This window comes from Labrus mixtus, chromosome 11 (assembly GCF_963584025.1).
Source record: "Labrus mixtus chromosome 11, fLabMix1.1, whole genome shotgun sequence".
In the NCBI taxonomy this organism is placed as follows: domain Eukaryota; kingdom Metazoa; phylum Chordata; class Actinopteri; order Labriformes; family Labridae; genus Labrus; species Labrus mixtus.
In genome coordinates this window covers 8479082-8494010 of record NC_083622.1, presented here as the reverse complement: position 1 = coordinate 8494010, position 14929 = coordinate 8479082, and the positions used below count along the sequence as shown (strand labels likewise).

Below are 14929 nucleotides of genomic sequence, written 5' to 3'. Positions count from 1 at the left end.
TGTAGGTGTGACCTGCGGTGTAAAAACACTTTGAGTATTCAGAAGACTAGAAAAGTGATGCACAATCTCCAATCCATTAACCCTTTAACATCATAAAATATTGAGAAGTGAAGCATCAAACGTCTTTAGGAAAAGACATTCTGAAGCGTAGTCTTTTTCCTCACATTGTGACAAACACCTGAAATTATGGTTTTCACTTTTCTAAACATGAATCTCAGATTTTCTTGATATTTTTGTACTTGTTTCCTTCGCTGCAGATCAACCACAGTTCTGTTCTCTGTTTTTTTTTTTTTACTTCGATGCATTGCTTTAGTAGAGCGCAGGAGCAACAGGAGACGTTTTGTTGGAGGGATAACAGCACCATCTGCTGTGGATTTAATTTTACTCCCACACAACATCTGATGTTTCCCAGGGAGAATTCATATAAAGAATCTGAATTAACCACAAACCGCTCGTCCTCCAGGGCAGCGACTGTGGTTACCAAGAGGGCCCTAAATAATGTTATTCTCACTGCCAGATGACTGCATTAGCACTTAATGTAGGATTATCTCTATGAGACAAATATTATGACTTAGAATTTAACACAGCTTTATTCCGAACTTATTAGACCAAAAATATATATTTTCATAAACAATAGAAAATAGAAAAGCTTAATTATTAAACTAAACTCAGAATTTAAGCTGATTTAAAGGTCACATATTATACTAAATCCACTTCACCATGTTTTTCCAACTCTAACATGTGTCCCTAGTCCGTCTACAACCCCCCCCCCCCCCCAATGATGATGTAGTCCATCCGTCTTTTGCCAGCTCCATTCATTACATCCTGTTTGGGTTACTTTGGTCCGATCTTATATCGGTATCTGTTGTATCTGATGTTGAAGTAATCGGATATCGGACTGACGGCGCAAATCCTCGTCACTGATCAGGAAAGATGGTTGGACACTTTAAACATTCTCCTCAACTCGCTCGGTCTCTCGTTGAAGACGTTCAGTAAGAAGGGCCCACAAATGGTCTCCATGACGACGTACAGGTGAGATGGAGCAGCTCCTTCTATATGATCAAAAGTACAATTCTTACACTTCAATTTAAAACATTTAATTCGAAAAACCTGACGGCTGTTGCTGCTTCCTGTTTGTATGGGAAGCCAACACAATGCACAGCTTTGTGTATCCTAACACTTAATACCAACAACAACAACAACAACAACATTAGTTATGATGTAAAAATATCTGAATCTCAAACACACACACGGGTTGAGGCGGGTTTTATTGCAGTCAGAAGAGGAAAACAATGAACTGTACAGTGTTGTGCAAGTCAAACTAGGATTAATCAGAGTGAGCAGAATCTGCTTTATGAGAGGTATACGTTGCATAGTAAAGGCATTACACGTAATGATTAGTGAGTTGACTATCACAGTAGCACCTCACAGCACCAGAGACATTTACGAAGAAGCGAGTGCAATGTCTGACAGAAATGTGGAAGTTCTGCGTGTTTTACGGCTGATTTACATCATGAAGCTTTTCGTCATAGACAGACTTTAAACAGTAACATTCAAGTAAAAAGAGAATCATGCAGAAACTCGAGTCTTCGCTTCTCCAATAAAAATACAGCAGAGGTTAATGCATGGCACTTACAGACACATCGTTAAAAACGTGATTAAAATGTGTAAAATATGCAATTACGTCAACAATTATGACTTTTAAAAGGATGAAAAATGCTCCTGAACATCCGTCTGTGTGTCTCCTCTCGTGGGCTCAGTCGGCTTTGTTCTTGATGCTGAGCAGCTGGGAGAAGCTCTGCAGAGCCCAGTACAGCAGAGAGAGGGAGACAAAGGCCTGCAGAACAGAGAGAGAGAGAGAGAGAGAGAGAGAGAGAGAGAGAGAGAGAGAGAGAGAGAGAGAGAGATACAGAGAGAGAGAGAGAGAGAGAGACAGAGAGAGAGAGAGAGAGGGAGACAGAGATACAGAGAGAGAGAGAGAGAGAGAGACAGAGAGACAGAGAGACAGAGAGAGAGAGAGAGAGACAGAGAGACAGACAGACAGAGAGAGAGAGAGAGAGAGAGAGAGAGAGAGAGACAGTCATCAGAGGCTTTATGTTCTGTGGCCTCCATAACAGAGCTTGAGACCGTTTATAGATATGAATAAACTGAACATGATGAAGCTCAGGTGATTTGTCTGAATGAGCTGTCAGCTTGAATTTGAAGAGAAACGTGCCATTAATGCAGTCACAGTCTTCTTTGTGTTGTGATTGATTCAGATCTTGTGCATCACGTGAAATACAGCAGAAGAGTTTGTGGTTTTTATTGCTGTTTGCTTCTCTGTTAAACAGGCTTTTTAGAATGGGTGTGTATGTGACTTCCTGTGCCAGCCTCTATCCTCTTCTGCACTGGCTTTTTTTTCTCCACACTTTTTTTTTTATTCCGCGTCTTATTGTATCATATCCTTTCTTATGGCTTCATATTGTTCAGTACAGTAAGATATTGAACCAGTCGATGTTTTGGCAGGTTTTTTTTTCCCTCCGATCTAAAATCCAACAACAATAACGATAAGAACAAGAAGCGAATCTGACCATTTCTCCACTAAACAATAATTCAGCGTTTGGTGTATAAAATATAAAATAAGAAGCGAGTCTGATTTGTCTTTTTGAGGGAGCAGTCTCCAGGTGTAGAGCTGCTGCTGATGAGGTCAGGACATGACTCCCTTACATTGTTTTCACGTTTTCTTTGAATTAAAGCAAACATTACCCACATGGAGCTATCTTCATCACACCTAACGGACACTAGCGAGGGAAGCAGAAGTGGACTTTCATAACCTATAGCAACACTGAGCGCCTGTGAGAAGCGCTCTGGTCTCTCGGTCTGTGGACACAGGCCCTTAGTCCTACTCCCTCTGGAAAAGGCTGAAAGGTGTAGACAGCAAAATGTTATCCTGGATCACTTGATCCCCCAAAGAAGCCCGTGACAAAAAAGTAGAAAGTGTGACAGGTATCATTTACGAGCAGCGAGCAGAAAGACAAACAGTGGAAGTGAATTCTAATTGAAAGAAAACATCGAGGAACGATGTAGAGAGCGAGCTTAGAGGTCTCCTCCCCTGACGCTCTCACGACGGGGTCATAAGGTCACAGTCATGGGGGACCTCACTATTCGGAGAAAAGAGGAGAGGGGGGGGGGGGGGGGGTATGTCAGCCAGGAACAGCCGGGCCTCCTCCACCCCTCGCTGCGTTCTGGACCATAAACTGCATCCTACATCGCAGCCCGAGCCAAAAGCCGGACCGCTGTCCATCACAGGCATGAACGGCCTGATGGGAAAAAAAGCAGCGTTTTCTCGTGGACCCAGCAGCTGTTTTCCTCTGAGAGAGAGAGAGAGAGAGAGAGAGAGAGAGAGAGAGAGAGAGAGAGATAGAAAACACAAAGCTCTCTCTCTCTCTACCTGCTCTGAAAACGACCTCCGCACAGAGACCATAAAAAAGCTGAATGACAGATGAAACAAAGGAGTCAGAAGTGTTGTCTCTGATGTCTTCTCTGATTTTTAAGGATTCTTGTCTTGTCTGTTCTTCTTTCTTTTGTATCGCTCATCAGAAATCTTTGCTGTAAAAACTCTAAACCCGAGGCTGTTTCTGCATCATGTTAGTCACTTTCATCATCACTTACATCAAAACACTAAAAAAAATGAACAGTATAGAAAAAGTCAAACTTTATTTTGTCGGTCTTGTTTGAATTTTATACAGCTCATAAAGAGGCATCAGAATTCATTTCAGTCTTTTCATGAACAGCTCAAAACTCCTCACAGGAGCTTTAATCGTCCAAATATCATCAACAAAGTAAGAATTTTAAATTTAAAATCAAATTCAGTGATCACAGAGCCATACACTTGACCTGCAGACATGACAGACTCCACAGAGGCACCTGAACAATCATCACGACCAATGTGATGATGTTGGAAGTAAAAGGGGCGGGGCTAGACGACACCCAGAAAGAAGACTGTAAACAAAAACAGGGTTCAGATCTGACCCGCAGCTCCTTTCCCCGCATGTCACTCCTCATCCAAAGATTACAAATAAATGACTTTGCGTCGTGTCCATGAGGGAGACGGACGGGGACTGAGTGGATTTGAAGAAGGTCACAAATCACATTTCAGCGAACAGTCGAAACATGACAGAAGTTTCTATCAAAGCCGCAAACAAAAGGAGGGCACTAAAGTCTCCTCGTGAACCCCACCACGCTTCATTTTTTTAAGGACTCTGTCCATGTGGGACAGATTACACGGTGGAAGGAAGCGGGGTTTGATCGACTACAAATAAGCACTACGACCGGCCGGCAGCGGCATCTCAGCAGATCAGCTCACACTCACTTTGTTTAGCAGAGGGTACTTTGATAAGGGCAGTGACACAAGAAGCCACAAACATGGGGCCTTTGGAGATTTGTTCTGCTTCTTTGTGGAGACTTTCTTCACTCAGGAGAAAAAACTCTCTTAGTACCAATCAGTTTTAAAACAGTCAAAACACAGAGCTCAAGCTAAGCTGTCCAACATTTCTAAAACCAAACTGAACGACAGGGATGGGCAACTTTGGTCACAACAAGGGCCACATTCATTTAATTCTCACTGCAAGGGGGCCAAATTGTAGAATACAAAAACGATTACAGTCAATTATGTCTCAAATTTAACCCGACATTTACCAGTGATCTAATATTATTATGGACATATTTCTGGTTTTCATGGTTTCATGGCTAATTTAGTCATGTTTTCTTCATGTTTCCAATAAATTGATATGTAAAAATTGACCTGAGGGCCATGTTTTAGGGTTGATGGGGGTCGCATGTGGCCCCCGGGCCGCCAGTTGCCCGCCCCTGTTTGATGCAGACGCAGAGAGAAATCGTTTGAAGCCTAACAATCTAAAAAACACCAACATGAAGTATTTGTAAGGATCTCCAACAACACTGGTCAACTCTACAAGAAGTCACTTCCTGTTGTGTTGATGGAGTGTAGACATCAAGAACACACATTCAACTCCCCCCCCCCCCCCCCCCGGTGGCTGTCCTCTCCTCCAGCCCTCATTGGGTTAACACGGCAGAGCCTCCTGCTCTCCTGCACAGCTGCGCTCGTGATTGAAATGAAAACAGTGCAGAATGGCTGCTGTCAGGCCGTTGATATACGACCTGTAATAGGATGTTTCCAGAGCTCGCGCTCCATATGGCTGCTACAGTCCACCAGACCCCGACTGAACTGTACCGGAAAAATAATCCTGGATCTTTTTTTTTTGTTTTAATCTGGCTGCAGAGACGGAGTGGGAGGAGGACATGGCTGAGCTCTTGAAAGGCCAAGTGAAAGGGCACTCTGCAGATATCATTTTAAAATATCGATACATGCATGTTGGATTGTTAGCAGGAGCCTCCCGGCAAGCATATGCCCTCTACGATTAGCGTTTGGAGCTGATTGAAAAAGCTTTTCAACAGGTGCCTGTGTGGGTCGAATGTCTTTTCTGACATCCTGAATGTTGTGCAGATCCTGGCATGGCTACACACAGTCGGACGTGACTGGTTGAATAGTTAAGTTTAATTACAGTAACACTGCAAAAAGATACGATTTTAAGAAGAGGGGATTCGATTTTGATACATGCAGCGGTGAATTAATGAATATTTTTGTTTTTTGAAGTCTTTTGGTAAAATTGCTGTCATTGCTTGAATTTAGGATGCACAATGTTGCACCTAACCTGAACAGGGCCCCCTGTGCAGCTGGGAAGCAAGCGGCTTAGAAAACAATTAAAGTATTTGTTAAAAAATGTCCGTCAACATCTTCACGATGGAGCTTTAAAAAGAAAGAAAGGGACACAAACTCAGGCCTGGTTTCATGAGGGTGTGAAAGGATGCATTGCAACCTCATTTTAAATCTCTGCCCCCTCAATTGAATTGGATGCAACAAAAATTAAGATAGTTTCTTTTACAATAAGTGATAAAGGCTTTCAAATGACCACAGTGACTCAGATCGTGACCTGTCTGTTCAGTGGCGACCACATGCAGGACGCCGGGACCAATAACATGAACGCTCTTTTTCATTGCTGTTGCTGGTCACTTTTAAATCTCAGATGCACCTTAAATCAGAACCGAGCCTGCACAAGGGGATCATATTTTTTGGAAACAGTTTGTTCTCTCACTGCTCTTAAACTTCTTCAAGATAATCTGGCTGATTCAAAGATTTTAAAACATAATATTTGTGTTTTTCAGCCGCGTCTTTGCTTTAACTTCCTTTTGGCAGAAACTTTATCTGAGGTTTCTCTAATATCTGCAATGAGCCACTTGTTAAAGTAGATGTGAAATGTCTGCCTGATTTGTATAATAGAACAGCGGAGGTGAAAGGTTGCAGCAACATGGAGTGACACGCACACATACACACATCCACACATGCTCGTACGCCTCCACACAAAGAGCCCTTCCTTTCCGTTTGTTACGAGCAGATACACGTCTGTGTGCACGGCCTGTTTGAGCAGACGCAGGAAGGATACGCTGAGCAGGTTAATGTCCCACCAGAGAGTCCGAGCAGAGCCTGCTCTGAAGCACCGCCATGAGAAATACCGCCATCACACTCCCACGCATACACACACACACATTCAAACACACTGCATGCCAGACAAAACAAATGTGAAAGAGCAGTTGCTTTACTCTGAGAGTATAGCAAAAACACAACGTGGGTTGATGATACATGGATTTAAACGATACAGTTGTTAGGAGGTTTTTACTTTGCACATCTGTTGGTTTTTTTTTGGATTCTGATTTCCTGCCTGCATTCAGGTCACACAAGAGATCAACAACCACTCTTTCTGACTTGTGCATCAAATGCTTCCATACAAGAAGTTCACATCATCTTCTACTATCAGTTTGCTGGGTGGCCACACTGCCCCAGACTTGTTGGTGAGGAAATCAGGAAGACAATGAAATGGGCGGGTCTGCATGGTGGTGTTGTTGTTAACGCTGTTGCCTTACTGCAAGAAAGTTCCTCGTTCGAGTCCTCCTTCGGACAGGAGCCTTTCTGTGGGGGAGTTTGCATGTTCTCCCCTTGCATATGTGAGTTCTCTCCGGGTACTCCGGTTTCCTCCAACAGTCCAAAGACATGCTCGTTAGGTTGATTGGATTTGGATTGGTTTAGATTCTGGTCCTGAATGCTCTGGATTTGTTTGGACCAGAGAAGGTAGGCGGATTTAAGGCACCGCCACACGGCCCGTTTTGGACGCCCCTCGGTTTGCCAGATATGAGAGCAGTTATCAGGTCAAACCAACAGGTGTTGCAGCGATGGAAGCGGGCAAGAGAACTGGTTCAGATAGAAGTGATTGTACCCGACCTAAAAAGCCTCTGCATGTTTCTAATAAGCTCCACGAGCAGAAACGAGCTCAAACTAGGATCAATATTGGAGATGCTTTTGAAAAATGGAGAGAGGTTAGAAGGCAGAAAGGTTTACAGACCGATGCAGAGCTGGATAAACACTGAAGCTTCAGTATCCACCACATGGCAACCTGCGTGAGCATCGACTCTAGAGAGGAGGGGGCGGGGGGAGACAGCTCTCTCTGATGTTTTGAATTTTGACTGCAGTACCCATTTTAAACACTAGGTGTCAGAGTTACATATTGGTACTTTACGTCACTGGTTTTATTCTTTTAGAGACGAGGAGACTAAAGGAATAATTTGGCTCCCAGTAGAAATGTGACATATAAAACAGTTGTTTCAGACTCTGTTTTTGAAGAGTACACACTTCCATGCCTCTGATTGGCTCTATGAACAAAGATCAGCTTTGATCAAACAGAGGAAAGATATTCAAAAGGCAAAATGTCGAAAAGACAAACTTGCAATTTGAATTATAATCAGAGGTTTGCCGTTGTATTCAGAAAATCAAGCCATAATTATTTGTGGTACTGCCTCCAATCATCCACTGATATTTATAAAATCAATACAAACTGTGCAGCTTAGAGCCAATTGTTCTCAAAAACATCCTGTGGAAAAGGCAGCAATCAAACGCACCAATTTAGAGAAATGCAACACAAGTGGTGAGGCCGTAATCAGCCCAATGATGAGAAAAAAATACCTCCTCTTTCCCAGCCTGGTCTGAGGTGTTAACACAACAAACACACTAATGGAAGATCTACTGCCCGACTCCGGTTTATTTGACTTAGACGATGAAATGCTAAATCTGAATCAAGATCAGATAGACTCTTTTCAGAACACAAACAAGCTCCAAAGATAATAACTCAGCCCGGGAAAGCTGAATGGAAAAGGGCAACAGTGAAGACAAAGGGATGCTGTTCAGAAAGTGGAGTGACTCAACTCTCTGAATGGAGAAGAAAAAGATGTTCTGAGACGAAGGTTTGCAGAGAGAGCGTGTATAAAGCCCTGAGTGTACTTGCTTTAAACTACGCAAACACATGACATCAGCCCTGCGTATCCTGCGGTGGTTTGGAGCGTTGGTTGTGCACGTCCTCAGAAATTAACGCTACACGTCCGGGAGATCCAACAGGCGTATAACCACTAGGAGCAAAGTAGAGCTGTCCGGTGATGAGACAAAATCAGAGACACCAGAGAGATGCTACAACAATGGAGGAACATTTTGAAAAGAGAAGAAAAGTTTATAGATCAAGACTGCAACTACCCGCACTACGAGGTGTCATTGCCGTTGTATAGCAGCAAACATGCGGGCCAAAATAGCTGCCGACAGATCATCTTTACTTTGGTGATTTACGCCGTCTGATTTATGTGGTGCTCCCTCTAGAGGAATCCTCCAGCAACACACGTTGTAGCCTACACAGGCAAGTATGTGAAAATGTACGTTCACGACGCAGCAGGTCGTCTACACAAACGCGTGCGTCAAAAGCACGTTTATTTGAGCCTTTGGGGGTAGAATATTTAAAGTTCAGAGTTCTGGACCAATGAGAGCAAAGTAGAGAAGACATGAGGAAGTAGAGCTCGGCGTACAACGCATGATTTCAGACTGATGCAGAGGCGATTTTCTGAGTCGCCCGACTGATTGAAAGTCAGCCTGATAGTGCAGCGTTTATCGTGCAGTGTAGAGGAGGGGACATCGGCCAATCGCGGCCCCCGATCAGCGACTCCTGATGGGTCCGATGAATTTTGTGTATGTTTGAAGTTTTGCGCTGATGGCTGCACCACACTAGCTCAGTGAGAGCAGAGCCTCGGGCAGAGACCACTAACTGATTTAGTCAGAGCAAGCTGCCCGAGAGCGTCTAAAATCACCATGGCAACAGCAAGCAGAGCTGTTCAATGTACCTACCACCTCCTACAGTATCATGAAAGAAACAAATTAGAGAAACGTTGGCAGGAAAACAAATCTGCAGACTTCCAGCTGACTGAGAGTATTTGATATTACTAATCTTTGCAAGTTAGCTTGTGTTTGATGTTGAGTGTGTTTTTATGTGTGAGAGAGCGAGAGCGTGCACAGAACATCTGACTTCAGCTTCTGTCTGTGAGAGTTTCTCAAAGGAAACTTTATTGATAATTTTCAGTCTACCATGTGTTTTAACTCATACAGTGTGAGCACATAAATACTCAGTCTTGGTTTTGCATTGCTAATTATTCACTCGTACAGCCTGAGTTTAAATGCCACCACAGCATGAATACAATCCTACAGAGTCTGCCCAGCCTCAGTTTGGGTCCAGGTTTTTGCTGAAGAAGGCCTCGTTGTGTGGAGAGGAGCTGGATGTTTCCAGGCTCAGGGCTTGGACGGAAATACGCTCTGATTCGAAAATCAGGGGATCAAATGTCCAAGAGAAGCTTCCTGAATCCACATCCAGGAATTATGAGAACTTGGGAGACGTCTCCTCTCTCGGTCCAGGGCGGTGTAGCAGCGGATAAGCTAACCTGCGTTGTACAGAGACTGTAATATTATACAGTATGTGAAGTCTGTCAAACTCCTGACCCCCTGCTGCTGACAGATGCTGGCAGCTGGACACTTTCCCGGCTCATTTCGGGCAAAACACTGGAGCTTAAACTATTGTAAAAAAAAAAAAAAAAAAAGACCCTTCAAGAAGTTTTTATTTGACTGCGATATCAGATGTGTGATTGTTCGCCAGAGAGCCAATGAGCGTGGAGAGAGAGAGAGAGACGGATAAACTGAGAGGAGAGCGATGACAGCGTGCACTCTCATAAAGATTTCTAAATCAATATTTAAAGGTTTCATTCAGAATTACCCGGACGGATTTTACTGTAAGAACTCTTTGACTCATTTGTCTTTGAACTTTCTGAAAGTATTTTGTTGTGTTTTGAGTTCGTGAGCAGACGTCACCCGACTGCTCAGTGAAGTTTCATCAGCGTCTCAGAAGGAGAGGAGAATAAAGTAGGAGAGTAGAAGTACTGATTCGATACCTTTACTTTGGTAAACTTGAAGTATGTGATCCAGAAATAGAATCCTGAAGGACATTTCTTCCGGCTGTTTTTCTGTAAAAATAGCTGAACCTCATTAGAAATGGGAAAGATCTGATCTAGAATCTGTATCAGGTATCGATACACTGACATCATTTACATATCTGATACCAGACTGACGGTGCTGATTCATGTCACCGATCAAGGAAGATCGTTGGGCACTTTGAAGACATTCAGACTGAAGTGTAACAGCCTGTCCTAACAGGACGCGACGCGAGCGAGCGTCAGCAGCAAAATCAGCCTGATTGTATTGTTTCCTATTGGAGTGTCCTAACTGCCTGCGAGCGACAAACCCGACGCCCCGTTTCCATTTCCCTCTCTGTCGCTCGTGTGGACGGACGAGGAACGAGGAAGGAGGATGCTCTACAAGGCACTGACACTCGCTTTTCTCACTCAACAGAGTGTTAGCTTGTTGTTCAAAGTGGAGACGGTGGTGCATAAATAATATCTTGATCCGGGATTAAAGTGTTTTGACTTGTGTCAGCGCCAAAGAAAAACTTTTTTTTTCCAGCTCACTGCGATCCTCTGAGTGTTGTGGTTTGAGTCAACAGCTCGTCGATAAAAAGCAACCCACCTCAGTTTGTCCACCTTCAGCACTAGATGTCATACTCTTTGTGTTTCACAGAGCAGAGAATTCAATATTTAACGGATGCAGTGTGGAAGGAAAGCATGCAATCACGCCCGATCCGCCGCAACAGATAACGCTCCACATAACGTCTCCATGACGACGTTCAGACTAGACAGAACAGCTCCTTCTAGATTCAGACTGCAGGATAACAGAGCCCATTTGAGGTCTGATCCTCGAACAAATATCCAATCTTACGTCTCACCCAGCTCAACACATACGCTTTACTGACTTGTGTTTCAAACTTGTTTCAAGATCCTCTAAGTGCATGTTCAGCGTCACGTTCTGAGCCACTGCAGCATCCAATCAGAGAGTGATATTTAATCAGGGGGCGTGTCATATGTATTCTTTTTGCTGATGGTTGTGTTTGTTGTTTTTTCAGGTCATAGAGATGCTAAGTATTACTCTCAGTTTGTTTGATGACCAGATAAATACTCCTTACAGCAGCTTAAAGTATAAAAAGTACTGAAGACTCTCCTGAAACACAAACAGAAGTGTTTTTATTTTGTTCCCTCCCTCCTCTACCAGAACATCCTCCGTCAGGTTCAGTCAGGTTCACACGCTGGCTTTGAAGCTCAATCATAAACTGGATGGCTGTTTTGTTTCACTCATGACTTAAAGCACAAATAGGACGACACAGTCAAAAGAAAGTCAACGCTGGCCACAGAAACTAACTCCACAAAAGCCAAGCGAAATACTGCTGGAGATCCCCCAAAGGGCCAATTTCTGTGAGATTTCCACAGCTTTACCTGGCAAGTGGTCTGACAACATAAACCAAGCGGTTACTGTTTGACGGGCTCGATCCCCTGCACATTGAGTGATAATATTTCACACTGTGTACGCTCGACCACCCCGCTGTTTACTCCAGCCCGGCAGTCCTGCCCAGCGTTCCTCTTTCAAAATCCCTCCATCTTCTCCCTGGGAGGAGATTTCCTTTCCTTTCCACTCCTGCAGGCGCTCACATGATGTCATGCTCGCAGGACTTTCCACTGCTCCAAACAATCCCGTTAACCTCAGCTCTGCTTCTCGCTACCACACATTCCTGCATCGAGAAAAAAAAAAAAAAAAAAGGGAAAAGAGTCGGCTGACCTCTCGCACCTGAGATTAGGAAGCTGGAAACGAGTCGCTCAGATAACGGCCGACCTCTCACCGCGTGCTGCGTTATCAGCTCGCTCGCGGCTGTGTGAGAGGGAAAGACGAGGCGGATGCAGTTCTTGCAGAAAAGTGGGACGATGGCGTTGAAGATAAATCCACTCTGGGCCTTTGTGTTTGACACGACCTTCTAAATATTGTTCTGACCTCTTCTTTTGGCGACGGCGCATCCATCATTCCCTCTCAGAGGTTTGACTCAAAGTGGAAAACTATCAGCGCAGAGATGAAAAGATGGAAAGTCTAACGGGGCGTGAGAACAGTTTAAATCGTTTTTTAATATCTCGGATTGAGCGGGATTACGCAGCTCTAGACCTGCTTCTCAAGTGTCAATCTCGCATGAGCCAATAAACCACAGTTTGAACTCGTTAATGACGAGGACATCACTCGTGCATACAGCAACGCTAAAGCAAAGGAGACAACGTTGAGCCCTTTTAACTCAGCGAGTCAGCGAGTTTAAACACTGCTGCCTTCAAAAGCTTCATATTCACAGAATCTGTTCAACCTCAGAGAGAAGAGTAAGAGCGTCAATAAACTTTAATAACTGATACGAGTGTTGAAATCTTGTTATTAATAGAAAATACAAAAATGTGATTTACTTTTTCCTCATCAAACACACAAACAAAAGTGTTAAAAAGCTCAGCTGCTAATAAAAGGCTTACTTTGCAACTTTCAGAAACCTTTTTCAGACTATTCTTTTTTTTCGCTTAACTAAGCTCAGAGGTCATCACGTCTTTGTAGATTCATATTGACTCCTTAACGGTGTAATATACAGTCTGTGAATTCACGTTGCGTTTCGGCGTTGGGGAAAAACAGCACAGCAGGAGCGCCACATACACAAACAGTCAAACATCCACACACACATCTAAGGGGGGAAAAAAAATCAATTTATGACCATAATTAAGACAAACAGGCGAAGCCATAAACTTTTTTCCACCTCATTACAAACAATATAAAAATGTCCTCAATTAAACAACCAGATGATAGTAAACACTAAAGTCTCAGGCTTGAATTAATTTCCATTTTAGATTTAAACAGGATTGTGTTAAAAAAACAAAAAAACAAAAAAATCCCCCGACATCTTTGAAGGGTTAAAAACTCTCTCTCTCCAGACAGGTGGATTTTTGTGCTCTATCATCTTTAATAACTTCTCCCTCAGTCAGTTAGAAGCTGATTAGAGAGAAAAGCAGCTTCATTACTCTGAAACATACAAGTCTCTGCATCATGTTTCCCTCTGCCTTCAGGCGGAGCAGGGGGCCACAGTAACACGACCACGTGTTACATCATTACCATCATTACCCCCCCCCCCCACCCTCCCCCCTCCCGATCCTCAGCCTGCAGAAAAGCACATGTATGTGGACACACACATTGACAGGGCGGGCACTAAATAAGAGCAGACATTAAAATGCAATCAGCTACAACAACTCTGCAGTAAAATCTGCCTGAAGTGAAATTGTTGTTGGCACGCCGTCAGAAAGGTCAAGGTCCAAGTGACTGTAGTTCCTGTTGTTGGAAACTACACAAACAGAGAGGTTTTAATTTAATAAAAGGGGCTGCCATAGGAGGAGTCCTGCACAACGTCGAGAGCTGGAACAATATTCAGGATGCACTGATTGACCAGTATGTAAACAAATTTAAGAACCCCTGCAGAAATCAGGGCCTGGATTGGAAACCCCAGTCAAAAGAAAAGTCGGGATCGGCCCCTGCTTGTTGACCTGACAGGTAGGCAAACACGGTGTGTTCACACATCAGCTCAACCCGGACGAGAAGTGGAATGAACAAACAGCTAACCTAATCCTCACAGCTCTACGAAAACCTGAACAACATTTAATCTCATATTCAAGATGGATATTATATTTCTGATTGAATGTGTCCATGCAGACACAAGCCGAGGTTGGAGACACCTTCACAGACGACAGATGCTCGTAAAGGTGGACATAACTCCACTTCCATGGACGGCTCGAAACCTCAAACTGCCCTCCTCATCCTCACCCCGTCTGCAGCGGCGACGTCTTCATGTGAGCTGCAACAGACGTTCAGTTTGGGGCGAGCTAGTGGGCGGCTGGGAGCGAGAGAGGCAGCGCTGGTTTATGGGTCAAGCCTGCAGCTTTACAAGGGAAATCTCCAGAGCCTCTATAAATACCACTGTGAGCTTTAAGGGTGCAGTATATCACACCAGTGGGTTTGAAGGACCACAAGCCGACCTACTTTTTCCTTTTGTAGTCCCCCCCTTTTCTTTTTTTCCTCTCTCTGAATGTACAGTCGCATGAGCCTGAATACAATTAAATGTGAATTCCCCCTCCTCCATTTTCAAGTGACGGTTAATTGATTGGCACGACTTCAAAACACGCCCCCCCCCCCCCCCCGCCCCGCCTGAGACAAAGAGCTGGCCGTTCACCTCATGCGTCAGAGCCGTATATCATTAAACGACCTTCAAGTTTGAGGGTGGTTTTGCTTTTTTTTTCTCCTTCGTTTTTTAGTTCTGAGCAAAGGGTACCAATATGTCAGGAGCCTTTTCAAGTCAATTGTGAGGTTTTTTTTTTTTTTTTTTTCAACGAGCTCCACCTGCAAGCGAGACATTTATTCAGCTCAAACTGATGTAGTGCGACTTTAAATGAGACCTAATGACTCGCTTAAGGAAACGGCTGCATAAAAGTTACAGTTCTGTCAGAGCGACACGGCCGTGCAGCTTGTGCAGCGTAAATCAAGACCTCTTTTTTTTTTTTTTTTTTTACT

The 14929-nt window shown here is 43.8% G+C and overlaps 1 protein-coding gene across 1 annotated transcript in view; it reads right to left on the bottom strand.

Moving 5' to 3' along the window:
- Positions 1-1249: 1249 nt before the first annotated feature.
- agmo (alkylglycerol monooxygenase) overlaps positions 1250-14929 on the bottom strand; it is a 49375-nt gene continuing 35695 nt past the window's right edge. The window contains exon 13 of the mRNA XM_061049844.1: positions 1250-1837. Coding sequence (XP_060905827.1) covers positions 1757-1837 — 81 coding nt within the window. The 3' untranslated portion in view covers positions 1250-1756. The remainder of the gene's footprint in view (positions 1838-14929) is intronic.